General features: G+C 34.7%; 1 protein-coding gene across 6 annotated transcripts in view; it reads right to left on the bottom strand.

Annotated features, from left to right (window-relative positions):
* SLIT2 (slit guidance ligand 2) overlaps nt 1-25,238 on the bottom strand; it is a 265,875-nt gene that overhangs the window by 29,318 nt on the left and 211,319 nt on the right. For 3 of the 6 annotated variants that reach the window (XM_074587697.1, XM_074587693.1, XM_074587695.1), the window contains 10 exons: nt 24,925-25,091; nt 23,973-24,105; nt 20,864-20,932; nt 18,440-18,511; nt 18,141-18,212; nt 16,693-16,764; nt 13,999-14,162; nt 8,613-8,737; nt 8,382-8,479; nt 6,817-6,956 (listed from right to left, as the gene is read on the bottom strand). In XM_074587697.1, the coding sequence (XP_074443798.1) occupies nt 6,817-6,956; nt 8,382-8,479; nt 8,613-8,737; nt 13,999-14,162; nt 16,693-16,764; nt 18,141-18,212; nt 18,440-18,511; nt 20,864-20,932; nt 23,973-24,105; nt 24,925-25,091 (1,112 nt within the window). Of the gene's footprint in view, nt 1-2,738; nt 2,766-6,816; nt 6,957-8,381; nt 8,480-8,612; nt 8,738-13,998; nt 14,163-16,692; nt 16,765-18,140; nt 18,213-18,439; nt 18,512-20,863; nt 20,933-23,972; nt 24,106-24,924; nt 25,092-25,238 lie in introns of all 6 variants that reach the window. The other 3 variants (XM_074587691.1, XM_074587692.1, XM_074587696.1) reach the window with 2 other exon arrangements.

Below are 25,238 nucleotides of genomic sequence, written 5' to 3'. Positions count from 1 at the left end.
ATTATGTCAAGTCTTGAGCTCATTATTCAGAAAAGGCAAATAAAAATATCTACTATATGAGGGACAAAGTTGCTTACAATTAAAAAAAGTTCACAGGCACTGTAGGATGCAGTTTATAACCACAAATCTGATCCAAGAAATTGGATCAAACTCTAGATCCAATTAATTGCTGGACTGTTCCTATCTTTCACCATTGCTTAACTCTGTTCACCCATCCATCATGCTTATGGATCTTAGTGTAAGGTGGTGCTTATTTAGTCTAACATTTCTAGTTTTACATATGCCGTTTGGCAACAACAAAGAAATAGTAACTTTAAGGCAGGTAAGATTTAAGACAATTAAGGAAAACAAAAGGATAGATTATAGACCAGAATTAGTAATGGCAGGGATCAAGCTAGTAGCAGGTAGCTCAGCTTGTCAAGGATATAACATATATGCCCCCTTTATGAAAATGAAGTAAAATTAATTCAATACCTGAGCTTTTAATACAGAATAGTCATTTGAAGTATATTAAGCTAGATGAAAATTTTACAATGAGTGATGAAAAGCAAGAGTAGCAAAGGTATCTCTATTCTAAGAAGATATAACACGTGTAGTTCTTACAAGAATGAAGATTATAGTCTCAATTTAATGAAATAATAAAACATTTTATCAAGTTTGATATGACATGATTTGCATTTGATTACTTGCATGCTTAAATTTTAGGCAGGTAATTATTTGATTACCAAGCGAATTGAAAGTAATAACTCAACTTCTTTATTGTAGTAGCAAGAAGGCCACGTAAGGAAGTTTTGAAACATATATATATCTATCTGTGTCTATGGCTTGCCTAAACTGAGATGATTTTACTTAAAATTCTCCCTTTTTTTTTTTTCCCCTACTACTGTCACAATTCAAAACATGTCTGGCATGATAAAACTGAGTGATCCTCCAAGCAACTTATAGACCGTTAATAACTTTCATGTTCAGCTGGCAAGCTAATACAAGTATGTATCACATACATATCTGCCTAATTTTGGTGCTGAACTTAGTTCACCTCCACTGGGTGTTTGATAATTTGTTTGTGAGGAATGTGTTCTTGATATAATCAATAATTTTAATATGTTATAGTTCACACTTGTGTAATACATTTACAGTGAATACAGTTCTGTTTAGGATTCATTGCCTTTAATCACATTAAAAGACATTTAGACTATCAGAAGACTAATTATACACAGGTAACAGCTGCTTCAACTTGAAATGGAGACTGGAGTCTCTTCATAGTAGCCTCTTCCCTTTACATTCCATCTGAAAAGCTATTTTTCATGAACATAGAAATTAAGTTTTTCTATTAATTTCCAGAAGTAAATCCTGAAATTCTGTAATTTACGCTACTGGAAATCAGTGACGAAGCAAAATTTTATCCATGAATCACAGATGTCAAACTAGTTATCGTAATCTGCTTGGGCTTGTCTGTTGGTTGGTTTGGTTTATTTTTGACTAAACCCGAGAATAACAAAGAACTCAACTTTTATATTTATTTATACTGAGACTGCACTTTTCCTTGTTTTTCTAGGGACAAGTACTCTTTTACAAAATCAACCAGTTTCGTACTGCAATAGCAACAGCACAATGTAGAAAAAATAACAGGAAGTGACAAGGCGAAAGAAAAACAGGAGGCTATCTTTGATGTCCAGATAAGTAATAATAAAATGCAAACATGGCAACAGGTCTAAATGAAATACAGCTTTAAGTATGGAACACCTGTGGTTGGAATAACTTTCTGGAGATGTCCAGTTCTCTCTGCCAGTTACAGAGAGAATTTGGGATCTGAGTTTAAGTTGTAAGAAATTATTCATCAGATGTCTAACTTAATCAACATAGATGGTATAATTGCAGCTTTGCTCAACATGTTATTTCATGGATAATGAACATATTTTTATTCCTAGTGAAATACTATATTGCTTTATAGACTGCACAATATATTTATCAAGTTAAATTAATGGCAAATACTCCACAAGATGATTCATTTGCTTTTAAAACTAAATATGTAACTTCATAAATATGTCGTCACTGATTATGTTAGCTCCCAGATTGTATAGATGATCAGATTGTACAGAAGATGGTTTATCTCTGTTAGTGAGACAGGTGTTACGCAGAGACTTTAAAACAAATTTAAAGTCAGGACCACCCAAAGTTACTGTCATAAATCTCTCCACTATTACCTTTCTTGTACCAAAGCCTCGGCTTAATGTGGTCATTTCAGTTTCTTTAGGTATTTACAGCAAAAAAAGGCCACAGAAATGACGAGCAAGAAGATTGCCATTTTATACTCCAGCTTGCTTTCCAGTACCATAATCTAATGAAGAAATTAAAGCAAGACAGTGCTATACAACAGAGAATACATTAAAATGGAACCAAGATACGTCTTTAAGGTGATGAGAAGAAAGATTTCAGAAGATCACCACGTAAACTTTTTTGTTAGTTCTACCAGTGTCTGCACAAATTTTTAATACATCTGAAAAAAAGACAATGAAGGTAGTATTAAAGTACTCCTGCACAGTGATTTGCATCTTCAACGACATTCTTTTGACATGTATTCACAGCAAGAGCCTAATTTGAGGATTTGCAGTGAGCTTTCTAAATTATACCTATATACGATTTATTTGATCATTTGTAAGAACTGAAATCCATGCACCTTTAAGGAAAGGAAAGTGAGAAACCAAAGTAAGTGAAAATAGGCTTAAAAGACAACTGACCTTTTTCCACTTCATTCAGATTAGCAGCTTGCAGTGACAAAGACAGAAGAGACAAGAGACTTTTTACATTGTAATACAACAGCAGAGCACATTAAGCTAATGCACAACTATAGCAGCAGAGAGGTTGATATAGCAAAATGAAGCAAGCTTCAGAGCCTCACCTACAGCAGAGCAAAACAAACAGAAAAGGTAAGAAGTACGTGCCACTGGTGGCATAAGAAAGGCTTTACTTCTGGATCAATTAGATCTGTGATCTAATGGCTGATGATAATGAGCAAGAGAAATGATCATCTGTAACCTATAGAATGTACATAAAATGACCTGAAGTTTATTAGGCTGAGGTTAAAATAAAGGAGATGATAATGTTAAGAGAATAGCAAGGTTAAAGAGTGCAGGACATAGTGGGGTATTTTAAATGTTTTATTTCTCAAGGCTTCATCAGACACCCTGAGTGTCCGCTGATTCCTTTTGCTGACTGTTGTTTCACGCTTACAGTCTGTGATTTTAAGAAAGCTCATCGTATAGTGCAAATACCATTCTTTGTCTTGCCAACTGTAACTGTGGAGGTAACTGTAAAACTTAACTGAGGCAGAGAAAAATGGATTACTGATTCTGAGGCAACAACATAATAAGCTTTTTTTAATTGTTTGGTTTTAAATCAACAGTGCGCCCTTGCGAAGTGTCTATTTTGAAGGGATTGTTACAAAAGTTGAAAAGTGTCTGTTTGGTTTTTCACTGCAACATTCTTTACAACAGTTTTTGTAGTTTTTATATGTATTTTGAGAGTTAATTTGAGATTCTAACTAGGCCTCCACATGTAAACAAAACTTTAGAGAAGAATGATTTACATTTCATACCAGCAGGTTTCAGCTGACTTTTTCCTTATACTCTGCTACTGAAATGTAAAGCGTATTTGCAGATAAGCATTCACACAGAAAAATATTGTGATCTGGTGCACTTCCACAGTCAGTACATATATGCTGTGACATCTTGAACACAGACAATTTGAAGTATTGCCAACAGAATGAAAAGAGAACTGGACAAGCCTATGGTGGTATTTTCCTGGTAGGGATGCCGTCCCAGTCTCCAACAATTTACAGCTCAGGGACTTTCTGCGCTAGAGACAAGTCTCTCTGAATTTAAAAATCTTTTTTCCTACTGAATATATTAGCCTCTTTTCCTGATTGTGAACCTACTTTTCCCAGCTAGTACATTAATTCATTTAGTGAAAAATACCTTTCATAAGAAAACACATTAGCAATACGCATATCTGATTTTAACCTGTTAGAACAGATACCAAAATCTAAACGTTTACATAAGATTTGAAAATGAAAATCATTCATGAAAATTGATGTATCCATACCGGACAGCAATTTTGTTATTTATCTGTCAAATCAGTCTACAGGCCAGAGAAAAAAAAATCCTAGAAATAATTTGCTACCTCGTACACACCTGAGGCAACTGTAGGATTACGTTTTATTCTGAACACTACGATTTCTAGATCCTGATGTGTCCAGGCTACTGTCAGTTTAATTCTTCACACTGAAGGTTATTTAACTATTATGCAAGATCAAGGATGATGGACATGAAGACCTCTTGACTAGCTCAATGTTTTATATTTTCTCCTTACAATTAATCTCAAAAATGACTTATGCTCTCGCCCATTGTGTCCTATCCTCAGATGCTTTGTAAGATAGATAGCATACTGTAGTATCCTGTGGATTGAAAAACCTGAACTTTTGCTACAATTTTTGCCCAACATCAATAAAATGAGTTGAGGCTCTGGTGTTGTATGTTTTAAAAATACACGTGTCTTTGTATTTGATAACATGTTGAAAAAAATCCGATGAGATAGTGTAAATTCTCACCATTTTTTAAAAAACAGAACAGCTAAACTTACTGATTACAAGTAGATTGTTTTGGTTTATTTTCGAGTTGGTGAAAAGATTCTCACCTACTCACATGACCTACTGACTTTGGTAGCGATTATGAGCAGTCATTGCATCTGCAAAAGTGATTCTCTTTTTCTGAAAGAATTACAGTTAGCAAACAAAACACTTGCCATGCAAACTCATAGTATTGTCCTTTTAGAATTATATGAATCAAATTAAAACTACACTTTCTTGTATTTTGACTAAAGAAGTACAACCGCAATACAAACATCAAAGACGTTACCGATGTTTACACTCTCCTTTTTGCTCTAACCATATAGATGTGTAGAGTAATGCTACGATTGCCGTTTCAGTTGTAAATGTAAAATGTACATTTCAATTACAATATTACAGAAATGCAACAGCGCAATTAATCAAAGTTTTAGGCTAGCACATATAAACAAGCCTTTGTGTCCACTCCATGCATATTTAATACAAAACAGTCCCCCCCATGGCATACTGTGAATACAAGAAGTTATCAACTCTAGCAGTTAAATGCACCTAGAGCACTGTCAAAAATGAAGAAATGAATGACACAGGTAAAAACACCTGCAAAGCTGCAGAAGAAGAATGCACTTGCAAATGAATTGTACACTATCCAATGGATCTATGAAACCTCTTAGCACAAAGCCACGGAACAGCAATACTGGACTGATGGGACTTTGGTTTGCTTTCTGCCAGCCTACACAGTAGAATATCTGATCCCATTTTTAAAGGACATAGCAACTGACCCTGGGGGAGCTGAAGGTTATCTCACATATAGCTGAAATACTAGTTATAGGAGAAATAGCAAACACCTGTCTTTACTTATTGATGCTGTTACCTGTTATTTGTTTCTAAGGCTTGATTTGTCAATTGCTCTTAGGTATTAAGGTATCAGTGCTTGGCAAAACAGTATTTTGTCTAAGCAGAAGATTATGTCTGTTCTTCCAGACCTGGACCATCCACTTATTATTAAATACCTTATTCTGGCTACTTATACTTTTAACCTGTATTGCTGTAGGTATTGTAGCTTAATCTGTATGGGGAAATTTCTACCAAACATTAATCCAGCATAAGTACTGGATGAATACATATATTAAATTATGAAGTTGTACTTCTTATTCTTGTGTTCTATCATCTCCACTCACTGCAGGTTTCCAAGGTTTAAATATTGACTTTAAATTTGAATACCCTAAAACATTTGAGCAATCCAGTAGGTTGTAGAACTAATGGTGGAAATACCTTGGATTAAAAAGGAGTTAGCTGTGTTTTCAATAAATGAAATTAATTCAGGAATTCACCTCTCCTCTCAGTTTTCCAGAGCTCCAATTTGATTGATCGATTAAAGTAAAGATATAGGATGACTGAGTAGAGTTAATTCTCAAGTTATGGTGGATTTTACATTTCTTTTTTATGCATTTCAAATCATGGTTTTGTGAATTAAAGCTCTGTGTTCTCCTAGTGGTCAACCAGCTGACAGAAAATAGATCCGTCTAGTTAGTAAAACTATAAACCAGATCAATGTAAACAATAGATCCTACTTCTTGTTCTCCAGTGTTGCTGCTCTAACTATCCTCCATTCCCACAGGGATGATGACAGCAAGCAAGAAACCCTCTGTCTTAAAGAGAAGGGAGTGCTTTGGCTTGGCCGCCAACTGATAGAAACAAATAATTAGACACTCTTTAATGATCCTTCCTTTTTTTTGTGTGTGTGCTAGAACAGAAGGCATCACACTCTGCATTAATGTTTCTAACGGAGGGCAGGAAAGCATCCAGGGGTGCCAAATTCAGTTCCTTACTGGCAGACAGATCCTTTTCTGGCCTGTTAGTAACATGAGGTATACAGGATAACAGCAGAGTGTTTTTCAGATTTCTGCAGGTACAGAGGTTCTTCATTGGGGTGTCTGGGTTAGGTAAACAGTAGGGAGGGACGCATTTTGAATGATCTTTTGAATATCAAAATGCTGTCATTTCAAAATTAACAAAGGAATTAATGAGTGGTCATTAGGTCTACTTTTGACTACGAACCATAGAGGTGAAAAATATGGAGGGAAACCTGGCTTTAAGTCAATTGTAGAGTAGCTACTAATTCACCTACAAACTGAAAAATAATATTGTTCTGGTGGCAATTCTTCGTTTTCCTGTACTTTCTCTTATACTCCTACCTGTATATTCAGGTGGACAAAGGCAAGTATAGTTATTAATTCCATCCACGCAAGTAGAATTATTTTCACAGTCATTGTCTTCACAGTCATCAACATTTACTTCACAGTGTTCACCTTCAAATCCATCTGCGCAAGTGCACCTGTAATACAGAAGACAAAACTAACCACGTGGACATTTTAGTTGGGGAGACCAGACAAGAAGTTCTAAAATTAATAGGTACAATAATTCATAATCATGATCCCATAAAGGAACGTGGTTGATATAGTGTAAAAAAGGATATAATAAATGTTACCAAAATATTTTTCATACTTTTAAATTACAAAAAAAAATTTCTAAATTTGTGTCTTAATCTTTAGTTTAAGGAGCTTCTTAATTTAAGTCACTTAAAATTCCTTTTGAAAGCGTGCTACCTATATATTATAAAATTAGATTATATTTCTTATGGAAAGTGATGCTTTTGTTGTTTTAAACATGTGGAAAAGACTGGAATCAGGGATTAGGATGTAATAGTAGTATTCCACCGTCATTCAGTTAAAAGCACCAATATAAAGCTCTGTTTAACATTCCATGCACAATACATGCATCAATATATAAAAACAAAGCTTGTATAAAGTCTTCGAAGCAGTAATTTTTTTTACTTTTAAGTATGTTTATACAAAACCAATACATCAAAATAGATAGTAAATGTAAAAGATCACCTAAACATGACTACACATACATTTTCATGTAATATGCACTATCTATAATTTCTGCAGCTTTCATATGAGAGTGCTTTGCTTTTCAAAATATGTAGTGTTTAAACAAATAAATGAAAAAGGTCAAATTCTGACGCATGACTACATCACTTCAAATTCAAGAGGCATAATATTAAGATGTATACACTTAATTTTTAATAGAAAACTATTTAATCTTTGGGCAGAATTTGGATTTAAAAATAAGAATAATGTCATAATGAATTGCAGGATAATGAATTGTATCTTTTTGAAGTGTCGTTTCTAACAAGCTTGAGGTCTGGATTATTAAATGACTAATAATTTCACATAAGAATGCTAAAGAACTTTATTTCATAATTCATGAAGTACATCTGGAGTAATTGTACTGTGTGATTAAATAACTCAAGATTAAAAACGCTCACAGCATGTTTATCTGCTGGCATAGTGAGTTTCAAATGAATCATTAATTTTCTGTTTCACTGGGATTTACATTTTATCATTTACATGCTGTCTGTTGAAGTAATACAGACGACAACAGATGAATTGTGAGATTTTTTCAGCAGGGAACTAGCTAGCTATTAATTAGCATAATGAAGTCAATACTATGTTGTCTTGACCTGATATGCCTCAACTAATCACAATCATTTGTTATTGTTTTTAACAGTTTCAAAGCTTTAGAAGCCTTCCAAGGACGATGACATGTTCTGAAAACTTCAGAAGCACTGAAAAATCTGCCTTTGTGGTGCACTTACCAGCAAACACAGAGAACCCAAAGACTAACACCAAAATTATTTCAGCATATAAAACTCAGTGTTTTTTTCATCCTGTTATTACAATTAAAAATAACCTACCAGAAACCATCTTTTTCTCCTTCTTTCAAATGACAAGTTCCGCCATGGTGGCACGGATTACTAATGCAAGCATGAATGGGAATATCACAGTCTTGACCCTATGCAGGGAACAACAATTATAATTTAAGAAGAAAATACAAAGACTAGTTGAAGGGAGTCAAAAAAAACTTAAAGGTTGATAAGGAGAAGCTTACATTTCAGTAAGCTTTTTTCTCTTCATTCAGTACCTACCTTGAAACCATATGGGCAAGTACATCTGTAGAAGTCAACTGGATCATTGTTGCAGGTTCCATCATTTTTACATGGATTTGATAAACAGGGGTTACACTTAGCGAGAATATTAACATCCACAGGCCCTTAAAAATAGAAATTGGATAGTCAGAAACAATCAACTAATAATTTATATTTGACAGGATATATCTGCCATGTTGCTTTAAATTTTAAAATGAAATTTATATTTTAGACTTTGTGGTGCTTCTATATGAATGGAATGCTGGGCTGTCCTTCATTCTTTTGACGTGACCAAATAAATTTGGGGTTGGATTTTTGGTTTAATTATCATTTTTTTTAAAAAAAAAAGAAGCTGACTCTAAAGCCATTTCCATATCCCCAGTCTTTGAAATCTGTACATTTCTGATCATGATAATTACCTTTCCTTTGTATTAACAAAATGAAGAATACAATTTCAGCTGTTGTCTCTTTAGGACGTAAAAATTGCCCAGGAGAAAAAAGGCTATCACATTTTGCAATCCTTCCCTCGATGGTCTTACTGAGAACACTATTTTGAATGTATTTTTGTTTTAATTTATTTTTTATCTGCAGGATCACAGAGATGACAAAATGAACCACTAAAATTACCTGTAAGTTGGGTGAACATCTATAAACTGTAATGTAAACTGCATTGCCCAAGCTATCTCACTGTAAATAGCTCTGGATTGCTCCTTGCTCCCTCATGGAGTCAGCCACAGTTCTGTGCATTACTGCATTAGTTGAGCCCACAAATAATGCAAACTGTACCGTGAATCTATGTGCAAATGAGGGCTGCAATCTATGCTTGCAGTCTAGTTTCTTATATTAATGATTATAACAACAGAATTCAGAAATGAATATTGACAAAACCTTAAGTTTCAGAAGCTAGACTTAGAGCTTTGGCTTACATAAATCTTATCGCTATTATATAAATATATTTGACATATTTCTTTATTTTGCTGTTGTTTTACAATTTTAATACAGCCTTTTCATGATGAGTTTTCAAGTTAGGAACCATCAGGTTGGTTTGCGTTTTTTTTTGTTTTGTTTGTTTGGGGTTTTTTGGTTTTGTCTTTTTCTTTTTTTGTCAAAGAAATCGCTGGTTCTTTGTTAAAACTTAGAAATCACCTGTATATAAATAAGGATTCATTTTCATACACTTTGCGATAGAAAAAAGTTTGATCACTGTAAAAGAAAATGTGTGACTTGTCCAAATGCCTATTAAGAGGATGAACATACAATCTCTACTATCGCCAGCTCTATTGCCTGATGACATTACTGCCTCCAGCTTAATTTTAATTTCACCTACAAAAATAAACTTCAGTTATCCACAAGTGATTTGCACATTTTAAGGAATAACCAGTGTTTTCTTCTAACTAGACACAAACGCCAAACTCCTGAGACCTACTGGTGGAACTGCCTGATTGCTCCATAACAGGTTTAACACAAAAAGAGCCAGACTGCAAAGTTCCCAAAGCTAACAGGGCACTTTTACTGAGATATTGGGCTTTGGGGTTGTATTTTTTAAACTTAGATTTCTTAACTGTCTTTACAGAATTAATCTCAGATAAGCCATTGTAAAGGATCTGGCATGGAAGGAAGCCATGGGATTATAAGGATTCATTAGGGCGTGTTAAACAATGAGAGGTTGAAATTTTTTTTAAATTTTTTTTTTTTAAATCTGCAGTTGCTGGTTTCCTTCTATGTCACAGCTTGCAGGCAAATCCAAAGGGATGAACACGGTAATCTGTGATAAGATTGCCAAAGCCACAATCTGTATGGATCATTGACTATTCTTGTCTTTATTACCTTATTTTGAAAGAGAAATCTATACCTAATTAAAGTTTCTGTTAGACCAGCAAACAGCAGAGGTATAAAAGTTGAAACAAACACCATAGTATCTAGAAAGCCCTGCCTGTGTACTCTAGACTATTGCTGATTATTGCTAGAGTACATTAAGAGGTTCTGTGAAAAAAAAAATAAGGTGCAAGAGGCACATACTGTAAAAAAAAAAAATAAATTGTAACACTGCTGTAGCTTGGAAGTCTATGCTTCCTTGAGTCAACTGTTTATTCTGAACATCACATCCTCTTGTCTACTTCTCATGCAATAAAATGCTAATTATTTGGCATGAATTAAAAAATATTCAGTAACTATGGTTATTTTCCCAAACAGATTAGCAATCTAAATTTCACTTCCAAAACAGAGCCAGAAAATGGGAACCTAAGTCTCAACAAGATACTAAACAACACTGTATATGATTTTGTGCTGTAAACGTTTATTTCAAACTATTATATATGTAGTATCCAATAAAAAATAACATTTTGATTCATCATTCTTCAGTTCTAAGATCAAAAATTTGAAGTGTTCCAGATATTTTTACTAGAAGTCTAATGAAAAGGCAGTTCTGGAACCTATTTTGATTTGCACTACACCATTCCATTCCTCTTTCTGCTTGCATGTGTTAAAAGACTTGTATACGAAGAAGAATTGTTTAGTTTTTCATATGTAGACATATATATTTTTGAATAAGCCCTAACTGGAAAAAAAATCCTTAAAATAAAAGAAAAAAATATGCAGTATTCTTTTCTAAACAGTGAAAACCTAACTGTATTTTACTGACATAGACACACACATGAAGCTATCTACTATTTTTGAAGAAAAACATGACACAAACCCTCCCAAAACCAACTTCTAGATAAACCTGTTGCAAGAAAAACTTTGAGCTCTGACATTTTTTGAGTCCTGTTCTCTCTTGCATATGGCCTCAAAATCAGTATCTACACTGCCTCACTTATACTAAAGCTGCTAATTAAATCACTGATTTTAGTACAATGCAGTGGAAACGATCATTTCAGATACTTTTCAGACCTCAAACACAGGCTTTTGAAAGAACAAAACTGTTCATACAATACGTTAAATGATATATCATGAAGAGTCAGCTGTAAATTCATCAAAGGGGAAAACAAACAATAAACATGCATGTCTTAGGAAAGAAGTTTGCTTGAGGTACACAAAAGGAAGGTCAGAAGGTCCGTTCTTAAGCAGATGATCCATTCCAGATCTACTTACAACCTTACCTGGTATCAGAAAACCACAAGGCCCTGGAATCTCTAGAAGCAGGGCATGGATGGTAAAGGGGCAAAAGTAAAAGATTGAGAATCTGTTAGAGGCCACATAAAAAAAGAAAAGAACACCCATAAATGTAGAAAAACAGCTGAAAGAAGAAAATACTAAGCAATGATTCCTGGAGTGAAAAAATTCATAAAATTAGAGTAAGGTACAGTGATTTTATGGAGCTTTATAACTGATATGAGACTTCATTTTAAAATGCTCATTTTCACTGGGAACTATTCATTATGTAAGTAAAATTCAAGCATCCATTTCACTTTCAGTCGAATCCAGAGGTACTGCTAAGAGGGAATAACACGCTACTCTTTTCCTGTAAATATATACACAATAGCAGACCATCAACAGATATTCCAAAAACAGTCCTCTCACTCGTAGCCTGAAATTTTGGTTCTAATAGGAATATAGCATCTTCCTAATTTCTATTCAGCAGTTCATTTTTAAGCAAAAGATAAATTTACTTATCTTTGAGTAACAGACACATAATGTCTTACAGGGCCATCATGTCATTGAAAAGCTGCTGATTTGCAATCTGTAATTATGAGCATCTTCATAGGACAGTGGCAGGAAAATTATTTTCTCTCAAAGGTATCCATAATACCAGATCTCCACTCTTGGAAGTGAAACAAATACAGTTCTTACCCTGCATAATAATATAAAGGATATTTTCTGGTGGGCAAGGGGGACTAAGATGTATTTTCTGGATTGTCTGACAGAAATGTAACAATGATTCTAGGCAGGGGTGGTACAGTTTTTAAAACTGACAGAGCTGGAAAATAACCAAACAGGTCCTTCATGTCCATGCAAATATTCTTTCACTTATATTCCTTCAACAGGGTGTAATAAGAGCATATCTGCAATAATGTTCAGTGGATGCTTGTAGAGAAAACCATCAGCCTGGCCAGCAAATATCTGAAATCAGACTAAGAGATTTTGCAGCAGATGAGCGTGCAATGAACACTGGCGTGACCTCAGAGATGTACTGTTGAAAAACTGCAAGAAGGATTTGGAGGGAGGGATAATTCATTGGTGCCACAACCAACAAAATGGGTTCCAGTGATTTTTGCTTACAAAAAAGTTTTTTGACAGAAAGCCTAAGAAGACTAAATAGGATGAACATGCAGTAAAGAACAACCTTGGATGAGACAAACTCCGACAAAGTCCCATTGTGTTTTTATGGAAAAAATTACAAAGCGATTAAGCTCACCTTTGAAGATACATTAAGAGATGAGTAAGTCAAAATAGCCTGAAGGTTATCTAGACTGCGAGACTTCTACAAGACTTAAAATCATATTTATCTGATGCCTCAGAAATAACTATAAACTTAATAACAGCTTACAAGTATAAGGACATGTAAATTTTGTTGGTTTGGTTTTTATTTTTTTTCAATTGGGGATTTCAATGTTTCTAAATCAGGACCATGAAAAATGAAGCTACAGCAGAAGTTTTCTGTGTTTTCAACATATTTAAGAAGGCAGAAATGGATGGAATAGAGGAAGATTAAACGATAAAACAAACCAAGTTCTCTCTCCACGTGAGTAAAAAAGGTACTTTTTTAACCAAAAAAAAAAATAGTAAGGGCCAGAAAAAGAACCTAGGAATTAACAGACAATAATATTAGTTGTGATATAAATGCCAGCAACATTGGTATCAACATGGACATAAATAGTCTTGGTCCAAACCCTGGGAAACCTCCCCATATAACAACATTTTAGAAAGAGACCTCTATAGAGGTAATCACATCCCTTTATCTACAGGGTGGTTTTTGTTTTTTAATTTTTTTTTTTAATACTTTCTTCTGGAATATCAAAGGAAGCATTCTGGACATATTGGTGTAATTAATTGCAGACTGCAAGGATTATGGATGTATTTACAGTTTTTACTGTAAACAGTCTGAAGGAAAAGGACTAAGGGAATTGTAGACGTTTAAACTGTAGTTCATGACTGAGACAGTACCAAGTACCTCTGTACATCCATGTGCTGGGGAATACTGTACTGCAAGTCCAAAGACTTTGTTCTCCATCTATCTGAAAAGCAATAGGTATTGAAGTCTTTAAAATAAACAGAGGTCCTGAATGGAACCAATGGCTACATCCCTAATATGAGGAGGAATGATGACAAGGCTGGTGAAGATGCTATAATAACTGTATTTAGAGCACACGGGACTCTTATTTCACAGCTCAACTATTTGTAAAAATTCAAAATCGACACTTCAAAGAGAAAAAAACAACAACAATACCTTGGCAGGTAAATTTTTTAGAAGGAGTTGTGAGAAGAAGTTTATCTGCCATTTCTCCAGGACCAGCACAACGTGCAATACCAGGTTCTTTGTATTCTGATTTTACCCAGTCAGATAGCCACTGCATGTTACAATCACAATACAGAGGATTTGCTCCAATAGCCCTGTGGAAAACAGACAAACAAAAAGGGAATAAAGTTTTAAATGGCTGCTTTTAAAAAGGGAAGCCAGAAAACCGATTGGCAAAAAGACCTCCAAACCACAAACCTGCCCTCCCTCCACCACATTGACCATAAGAGCATGAAGTGTCTGTATTTGTGTTCTAAATCAAGAAGTGATGGTTTTAGCACTAAACTTGGTCCAGAAACCTAGCTATTCTTAGCTGCATTATGTGTGAACTTTGCAGAGTTAATACTAACTAGCTCTGTTTCACCCTGGGCATGTAATGGCCAAGATCAGCTGCATCAGTGGAATGAAACTGATACTGGGAAATTAAGTTAGCAAGAATAAAGTATTTCTTCCGAAGCAGCCAAGGCAACCCCACAGAGTTCCACCCTGATATTTTTCCTTTTCAGTTTATGGCTCCCAGGCTGGTACAAACCATCTGTTTCTAAGCTTCCAAATTTGATTTAATTATTTCCTATTTGGAGCTCTCCCACTGAACTCACAGCTATGTGCAGAATTCTGTAAGAGGTCTCTGCTGCGTAAGTAAATAAAACTACATTATACTAGCTTTGTGATATTTACATAAGAATTGCCTTGTTATGAAAGCAAATCCATTTCTTTAAATAAATATGATTTTTTTAAAATTAAAAATAATTTAGCTTAGCTAGAGATTTTCAGAATTAATTTCTGTAAAGGCTCTTTAAGTGTCTGTTTTCTCTGCTAGAAACTATAAATAGTCTTAAAACTCTGAGAACAATGATATGTTGTGTAGTTAATTTGGAGGATCGAAGCATTGTGCTATTCTTTAAAGATGTGCTCATATTCCTTTTAAGAAATACAGTAATCATAGAACTTTCAACAGATAATCTTGACATGTGCATGCACTGTCAAATGGCAATATTAGAACACCCTCATTGTCCAGATGTTTCAGTGCTTTTTTTCAGATTATTCCACAACTTTGGATCGATAGGTCTACTAGAGATACAAGAAAATCTTTGACAAGCAACAGCGGTAGAAACTACCACGGCTGAAACACTCTTTTCTGCCACACTGAGCAGGAATCCCTCTCGAGCATTGCTACATAATTCCAGCTGAACACAAGAAAATATATATCTAGTTGTTTATTTAGGCTTAAGCCAGAGTAGTAACAAAAATCAGACCTAGCGACAGGAAACTTGCCATGCAAGGAGAAACACATAGAACTTGTCCACTCCACATTTGCCAGACTGAATGCCAGCCTGAATGGACATAACACCATTGCTCTGCTAAAATCAGAATGTTAGCAAGGGTAACTGGTGGCCATTAAGAAACAAATAACAGCAATGGCAATCAAATCTATATAAGTTTTACTGATGTTTCATGCAGATAACCTAGTTTAATAGTGGCATTTGAATGGATTGTCAATGACTTAAAGCTTAATCAGTATCATCAGTTTTCTGAGAAATGGTAAATTAAATGTAAATGTCTAATACTGAACTAGAAACAGATAATTAAGTTTTTAACAACTGCAGCTGTTCAGAAACACAAAAACCAGATACACCTAAAGGCACTAGTCAACTTACTCCTCAATTGCAGGCAAGGATTTAATAACTATCTATAAACACAACGAAGTTTATAGATAGGTAACTTGTTCTAATCTAGGTTCCCACTGCAAATTAAAATCAGGAAAAGTATTGCCTCAAATTATGTTCTGAAATCAGATGCCATGTATTTAATGTCAACTTAGCTGACACAGAATCATAGGATAATTTAAGGCGCTCTGGAGGTCATCTAGTCTCACCTCCTGCACAAAGCAGGGCCCACTTCAAAGTCAGAGGCGGGATTGCTCAGGGCTGTGTCCAGCTGAGCTCTGAAAATCTCCAGGGATGGAGATTCTTCTGCGTCTTTGGGCAACCTGTTCGTTCCAACGCTGAACCACACTCACAGTGAAGAGTTTTTCATTATGTTCAAACTTTCTTTGTTGCAGCTTGTGATTCTTGACTCTTATTCTTCACTGCGCACTTCTAAGAAAAATCTGTCTCCATCATTGCTCTAATCCCCTTAGAGGCTTAAAGACTATTAGGTCCCTCCTTGGCATCTCCTTCTCCAGGCTAAATAGCCTTTAGCCTCTCCTCACAGCTCATAGGATCCAGCCACTTCCCCACCGTGCTTGCCCCTATCCTGGATTTGCTTTGCTTCATACACATCTGCTTTGTACTGGAGAAACTGACCACATATACCAGATGTGGCCTTAGGAGGGCCAAGCAGAAGGGAGTGAGTGACCACTGTCCTCAGTCACCTGGCTGCTCGGTTTCTAATTCAGCACAGAGCATCTTTATCTTTCATTGCCACAAGGGCACATGGCAGACACGTTTAATTTGCTGCCCACCAGGAGGCCCAGGATTTTTCTCCGGAGCTGCTACCTCTCTGGCCAGTCCCCAGCCTGGACTGATGCATGAGCTTGTTCCAGAGCCGACCTTTGCATTTTGGCTTAGTTCAACTATATGAAATTTGCTAAACATGCCATAAAAAGTACATCTAAATACTCACAGGTGTGATAAAGCTGAAAGATCATTAAAAGCTCCTTCAGGAACAACAGAAATATCATTGCCATGTAAAGACCTTAAAAAGAAAACAAGCAGAATAATATATAAGTATAAAAATCAGCAGGTTAAATTTGCAAATTTCATCTTCTGTTAACAGTTTTCAGCTTTTCACATTTTTTTTTCTTCCAGTCCTCAGTGTTTCCAGATGTTGTGATTTTTTTAAGCTCTAACTGGCAGCCTACTCGTCATTTGATTTTTTCATCCTGATTTTTCCTAGGAAATATTAATAATACAATTATTTTAAACCGAAAGAATAAAGGTTGCTAAAAGTAGTCACACTTCTGCAAAGTAACGGCTGGATTTAGGGGTAGCAGAAAAGTTAGTATTTCTGATTTTTTCAGCAATTCCCTGAAATTCCCATTAAGTATGTTCATACATTTTTTTAATCTTTCATGGATTAATGGAAAATACAGGCATTGACTGTTCACTAATATAAGTATTAAGGTTGTTGCCCTAAATTGATAGTAAAGTTAAAGAACTAAAGACCTTATTGAGCAACAATACTGGGACTCGTGTTATCTCCCTTGAAGCAAACCTGCACAAAAATATATCTCCTTTTTCTATAAATCCATTCAGTTACATTTTTATCTAACACACATACAATTATGGTTCTTGAAATTATCCATATTTATATAAAATAATTGAAGTTACGTGAGCAGACTTAAATAATACCACGCTTGAGATACTTAAGCCAACTAAGCTATTGAATAGTTATAAACTACCCAAATGGGGGCAAAAATTACATGTTCTGCTGGGGACTTTTGAGAATGAATTTTTGCAGTTTTTTTTTTCTTAATGGCAAAGGGAAGCAGTAAACTAGACTGACTGTTCTTTATTTTCCTTTGTCCCTTTTTGTGCTCTTTCAACCATGTTTTTCCTAGTGGTAAAATGGAAAGATTTCTTGGAAGCAAAAAGTAATATTATTGATTTTCAATAGTTAACCATGATGTAATGGATTTGGAAATACTCCCATATTAAATGAAACAAGAAAGAAAGAAATTTATCATTGGAATACAAATATTCAAAATTCAACTGCAAAATCCTCTCATATACACTTAGGAATTTATGCATACGGCATTTTTGTTAGACTTTAATACCTGTAACAAGGAAGAACATAACACAAAAAAGAAATACAGCCACGATTAAAAAGCAGAAAAGTAAAAAGCCTATGTCTGTATATACAATGTTGTCCAGGGTCACATAACTTCTTGTGCAGCATTTTGAGAATATAATTCCCCAGAAATAAGCCACTTAGATTTTTAAGGGTACGTAATTATCACTTCTCAAATACCTGATAGGTTTGAAAACCTAGTAATTTCCTACAGATTTGCTATCTGCTGTACACAAATTAAAACTCTGGAAAATAGCAATGGGTAGAAAAATAATACTTACAACAGCCTAAGTGATTTCAACCCATCAAAAGTCCGTGCAGGGATACACCTCAAGCGGTTGTAACTAAGAATTCTGAAAATATATAAAATACTGTCAGCAAGTATACCAGCCATTCAGTAAACAAAATGCAGAGCACGACCAAAACCAGCTTTTGCACACATAGGTAGTTAGGAAACAAGTTATTTTACAGCCTCCACAACAAGCAAGCTTTAATACAAACTAAATGTCCTTTCTTTCCACGACAAAAAAAAAAATACTGTAATGCTTCCAAAAAGTCACTGTTACATGTTTAAACTTACAAGGTGAGCAGCTGAGTCATGTTGCTGAAGCTCTGATTAGAAAGAGTGCTGATTCTGTTGTTACTTAAATCTCTATAAAAAATAAATTCAGAAATTCAGACCTTAAAATGACTGCCCCAGTCCTGAAACACTGTAAGTTAAACTGACAGACACATTATTTTTATTAGTAGAAGTAGTATCATCATTGGTATCAATATATAAAGCAGCAGATATTTTTATTCTCACATGCCATATACAAGCCCAGCAAGTGTTAGGCTTGATCAATGAAAAGCATTTTCATTTCAACACAGATGAAAAAGCAGCGCAATGCATTCTTATACAACAGCAATGTCCATCATGCTCCTGAGTTAATAATGCAATCCTACAGGAACCCAAGTATAGAAATGAAAGTGATGTTTTAAAGTGGAAATCATTCTAGTCATGTCCCTAATGACACCTGAGTAAATATCATCTAATACTCTACTTAACACTTATATGCTGACAACATCAAAGCCCACAGCTATTATTATAAAGAACACTATCTAAGATTTATACAGAAAACCTTAACATCTTTCTTGTTGTTCGATATTCTAATGAACAAAATCCTAAGCATAAGTATGATGGAAGCTGGAGTGGTACGCTGGTAGCTTCAAAGATGGTAGCTTCAAAGAAGCTTTGAAGTTGCTGTATTAAATGTGAATACTGCTAGTTCTTTATTCTCATATTGTGCTTTAGTTTTCATTTTATGTTGACTATTTCACTATTGTTTACTGTATTTTGTGGTGAAATACAGCATTTGTTTCCGAGGGGACCTTGATATTTCAACTTAAGAGTATTGTTGAATAGCTATGCAATATACGGATTTCTCTGCTTGAAATTTCATTAAAGCATGTAAGACCACTGACTCATAATAATAAACATAGTAGGTGAGTACAACAGAGAAATCTATTCAAAAGAGACAGAAAAAGTTAGAAATAAACCATTTTCCTTGTTAATCTGGAATTTGGGAGACTTGTGTGTAATTCCTTGTTTGGCCACAGAAGAACTATGCATAGCGTTTTGGTTTTCCAAACACAGATGAGGAACATTCTCAACTTCAGAACAGCAGTATGAGGATACATTCAGAAGAGATTACAATAATGTGCCCCACAGGTCTTATAAATAGAGACTGTTAATACTCATCTTATTTGCATTGTATTTACTGTTCATCTATAATTTAGTGCATCACATTTGTCTGCTAAATTGATTGGGTGTATTTTCTGATTAGGAGGTAAAGTTATATGATTTCTGGCTGTATTTGTCAAAAATAGACCGTGAGTACCTAATTTCTGTGATGGTAGCCTTGTCACTATGCCTCTAATTAACCTAATCTCTAGACGTATATCTAGTCTCCGCCAATACTGTTACTGCTCACAGTCCAATCTATACACTTACTTCTTGTACTGAGGTTCCAAAGTTTGTATTTTCTGTGTGCTGCAAGTTAGACCTTGTATAACTTCCTTAAACAATCCACAAATATTTCCTATAGGAATTTTCCTGATGTTGTTTGCAAAATACAAGAAGTTTTGGAAACACATTTTTTCTAAATTTGTGACCACGACCACTTTTGTCTAGCATGAGGTAAATAAAAGGAAATCAAGTTCTTGTTTTTGAATGCCAAACCATTTTCAATTTTTGCAGCAAAGCTCTAAATTTAAGGGATTTTGTTACTCCCTTCCACTTTTTATTCTGATTATAATGAAACCACAAACTGCTTTCAGAATGTTACACAGCTCAACCTCAGCTGGTATAAATTTTTATAGTCCTAACAAAGGCCATGGAATTACAGCCATTTACATCAACACGTTCCTGTTTCTCTCACTGTACTCTTAAGAGGTTCAGAAATCATAAGCAAATCATTCATGAAGTAGAGGTAATAAATTTTAAGAGCAGGTAGTGATTTGCCTCAAATCACAGAGTGAGTCAGCAACAGAGGTGGGAGTAAGGTGTTGTAGAGAAGCTCTCTTCTTGAGTCGTTAGACCGTATATTGTGGGAGAAACAGAAGGGGTTACACTCAAGTGTTGCAACACTATGTGCCATTCCTTTGTGAAGCATACCACGGGGTGAAGCGTAACAAAATGCTGTATTCCCCTAACACCTCACCCTAATTACCCCAACTTTTTACGATCATACATCTCTTTTCAGGTTAACTGTAATTTCTGCTTGTTTGTGATGGAACCACTGGAAGGAAATCCAACTAAGTATATTATATGTAGGATGTGATAAGTAGAATAAAACATCCTCCATTATAAAATATGGTTGGGTATCCTATTTGCTAAAAAATACAATACATTTTATGTTTTTTTTCTCTTATAACTAAAACCAGGTATAATGGACTTGGGTATTTTGGTTTGGTTTGGTTTTTTTTTCATTTCAGTAGAGAATGTTGCTCTAAAACTACTTACATGAGTGTTAAATGCTTGTAGTTGGAGAGCTCTTTTGGAACAAGGGTAAACTGATTTCCATCCAAATAACTAAAATAGAAAAATAAAACATAGAGCATGATGTTTTTCATTAAAACAGTACCATCTTCATTCACTAATCTTAGAATCCAACAGTAAAAGTAGTAATGAACATGTAATGTTTCCATTTATAAGAAACCTTGCATACAAATTTCGGTTTTTAGACACACAATTGAAGACCTGTAGCCTAAGATCCAAATGCTATTGTATCAGATATTCTGAATATTATGAAGTAACAGTAATAACAACCAACTCTTACATAGTACTTTCTACTATTTTGTAAAGACTGCAAAAAAAGGTCTTTATCATCTCTGCTTCACACACACCTACAGCTGAAAAGTAAATCTGAATTCTGCAAGTAACATTAAGTGTGGATTTTGAGCTATTGTAAATAGAAACAGACCCTGACATTGCAGAGTTAGTCCTTTACAGTAGAAACAGCGAGGGCTGGTCCAAGCTCTAACAGCAAATTAATTTGTCATGCCTGCAGTTCAGGCCATCTTCCCTAATTTCTTCCTGTTTATTTCATGATACATCAAGCATGACATTCTACAAGCCAGTTCCTATGGAGTATGTTAGGGACTAAAGACAGTAATCAATTACCCTTCATGAGAAAAGTTAGATATTTTTTTTTCCCTCTTTGTATTATATTCCTCCTGTATTAATTACATTGCTTGCTCTTCTTCCATGCTCATAATTCTCAGTAACAGACTTGTTCATCCTTAGAGTTAACAGGTACAGAGCCATCAACCTGTACCAGTCACAGGCGTTAGAGGCGTAACAGGAGTTACAGGCGAACGAAGGTAACAAGCCTTGCCTAAAAAGTTTCCAGTGTCCAGCCAGTCAGTACAAAGTGCAAGTGGACTGGCTCTTCACGTAACATGGGCAAGTAGTTTGGAGGTGGTAGTAAGTGCTGAATTTACCTGATTCTCTGAAATAGAGCAGAGACTGGCAGGAAGATTAAAGGTCTTTAGTTTCTCAACTAGAGCAAATGACTTGCTGCTTGGTGGTATTACTTTTGTCTCCTGGAACCCAAGTAAAAACTACACCCTCATTTTCCCTATACAAAGAAGATACTTTAGCCATCCAAATACTTGGAACACACTTGAGTTAAGAGCAGCTATTCTTAGATTAATTTTGAGCTTAATGTCTTTGAGTACGCTGCAGCATCTTTGGAAACTCTTGACTAAATGGATGGGCTGAAACACAGTTAAGTTTAATGAAATAACTATCTACATCTAATCAAAAAGCTTTTTCTTTCTTTTTTTTTTTCTTCCCTTGGACCATGCCTTCCTTAGGGCTGCTTGCCAAATCCAAAATATACGTCTCAAGAAGTTTTATGTTTACGGTATGTTAATGGCATTACATAAATGCTGGTGAATGGAGCATGGGCTCATGTTACTTAATTATTAAAAAAGAAACCAACAACACTTAAACTTTTTGAAGGAGTAAGTATTCTGAGAAAATTCTTTTAGCAACAGATAAATTAGGATATATTGCTTTAGCTTCATTAGAATTGAAGTACTACAAGTATCCACTTGGCTGATAAAAATTCCTCCTTGTTCAAATGAAGCAACTATTAAGATATTTTATAAAACACACCAAGAGTACATCTTGGAAGGGTCATGAATGCAAATGAACATGAAGAATCAATCAGTATGCAAGTGCTACCAGGAACCATCTCCATTATCCTTTTGAAAAATATGCTAAATTGCATGCTTAGACACTAATTAAAGCATACAAAATTGTACACAAATGAGTTTTCAGTCACAGTCAGGGTTCCACTTGCAATTCCAAAAGTATCTCTCTTTAGCTGCTTAATTTTACATTGAATTGATGCCTTTAAATTGTCAAATTGTATTTATTAGGCCAGATTACATTTAATTAAGTCATCTTCTACTCAAGAAAAAAAAAAACACCACCAAAACCTAATGAAGTAAGTTATAGGTTTATATAGCTGTATGCTAATTTGAGTTCTTAATAATTTCTCTTCAGTCATGACGAAAGCCTTTTGGATGCTATTAAGCAGCAAACTAGTGGTGGACATTTCAGACTCTTTTATATAATACCAAATGGTAAAACAATAAAACTGTTTTAGTGACTTAAGATATACAGTTATGATGTCTTCTGAAAAAGCACTCCATTAATCAGTCGTTATGAAAGATTAGTAATTTAATATTAAATACTGGCCACATGTAACACAAGCCCAACTTTTTTTCTTGTCAATAATTTCTATCTATTTCTTTCAATATTGTGACCTATCTGTTCAAGATTCAAAACAGGTTAATAACACAATTTGTAGGTTTATATTTTCCCCTTCATAATGAATAAAAATTGACTTATCTACTATTATGAGTAGCTTATTCAGTTCTTATCTTCAAACAGTATGTGAGGTAGCAAGCTCTTTTTTATATCAATGTTACTGTCCATCTGCATATTCAGATTGTATCTTTTCATAAAATGTAATCTTAACCATTTTTCTCACATAAAAACTTATCAAGATATTAATAAAATATCCCAGATTGTGCAAGACTGACTATATGAAAAGTAAGACTTCCTATTAGAATCAGTCTTTTTGAAAGACCACAAACCCATGTTCATTATGAAAATATGCAAACACATTAATAGGTTATTTGCTTTTCGCTTTTTCATATAACAGAAATTCTTCATTCCTTTCTAAAGAGTGACCATCGATTAACCAGATTCACTGTTGCCCATAATTTAACCCATTGTTACAGGACATCCACGTTCAGTTATATGATGGTTCAGTGTTGGGGATATAAATTCTGAGGGTGATTACAGTTTTATATACATGTATTTTTAAAACTTTCCAGTAACAGGTAGCTCTTAGAGTGTTTTGGGACTTACAGAGCATTGCTAATTCAAACTTAACCTCAAAAGTTCTCAAGATACCGTGTAAGTCTGTAAAGCTGTATATTAATTTCAACTGATCTCCTAAATCTAATTCTTCATTTTCTTCTCCCCTCGTTCTTAAACCTGACAATATAAAACTGACATTGATTTTCATAAAAGTGAAAAGTGTGCCACTTACAGTTCAGTTACATCTTTTGGGATGCCTTTAGGCAAAGCTTTTAGGCCTTTGTTGCTGCAGCGAACTACTGTGTCTAGACAAGTACATTCTGCAGGACAGCGGGACAGTGGAGAGCAACTATTGTCATCATTTCCTGGGTAATAAAAACAAACAGATGCTAAGCTTGCTATACAAATGTCACTTCAGTATTAGCCATAATATCCCACCTGGAATTCGTACAAGCAAACATGACATTTCTGCATTATGATATCTCTAGGTAGGGAAAACATTAAGTCATCTCTGTAAAATACCGCTCCAAGAATTTACATTTCAAGTGACACTTTATTTAGTACAATGCTGTTTTACTAGGTAAAAATTCTACTATATGGAAACAAAGATCATTAAAGAAAGAACAAAACTTAAAATTAAAGATAATAAAGCAAATATGCTGATTTTCAAAATTAAGAGATTATTAAAAATAAACAGAGGCTTTTTAAAGAAAAGGTACAGCCTTGAAAATTGACAAACTAGTAATGCAATAAATGGACGTGTAACAGAGATGCAAGATAGCAGACTTCTTTTTTTATTGTGTTGAGGAAGTCACAAACTAAGCAAAATGGCACGTTAGTTGATCAAGTAACCTGAAAGAGTTCTTGATTCAAGCATCAGCATTTGAAACTACTCTTGTCTGAACTACATCATTTGATCAGTTTATTTAATTTTTATATTATCTCTATATTATGATTTACAGTATTGAACATAGGCAAGAAAAACTTTGGAAAACATGTATACAATAGCCGTGTGCTTGCTGATCACCCACAAAAATGGGTGACGGACTTTTAAACTGACATAGAAACTGAGCATGAAGCGCAGGTGAAGCTATTTAAAGGAAACCACTTTGGGACCTATGGGAATCATGCAGTTATACATACGAAAGCTGAAATTCTAAAAAGTTCAAATATAATTTTCTTACCATCATCACATGTAAAATCCTGAATTGCCACATCCTGGATGGGAATCTCTTTGAGGAAGTACGGTTTTTGGCAGCGAGGGTTCCCCGTCACTATGCGTTTCTTCCTTAGCCAGTCTCCAAGCCACGCGAGATGGCAGTTGCAGTTGAAGGGATTGGCCAAGAGGTTTCTGAGAACCACAGGAAAGTTTACTTCAGATGACACCGTTTTTTCATCCTAATTATTCTAGTTCTATTTTTCAAAAAGCTAAGCTTAAATATCGTTCTTCAAACAATACTATGTACATACCATAGGTGAAAGCTGTAATTTAGGCTCT

This window comes from Larus michahellis, chromosome 5 (assembly GCF_964199755.1).
Source record: "Larus michahellis chromosome 5, bLarMic1.1, whole genome shotgun sequence".
NCBI lineage: Eukaryota > Metazoa > Chordata > Aves > Charadriiformes > Laridae > Larus > Larus michahellis.
The sequence above is the reverse complement of the archived record's forward strand: the minus strand, read 5'-3'. Positions and strand labels throughout refer to the sequence as shown.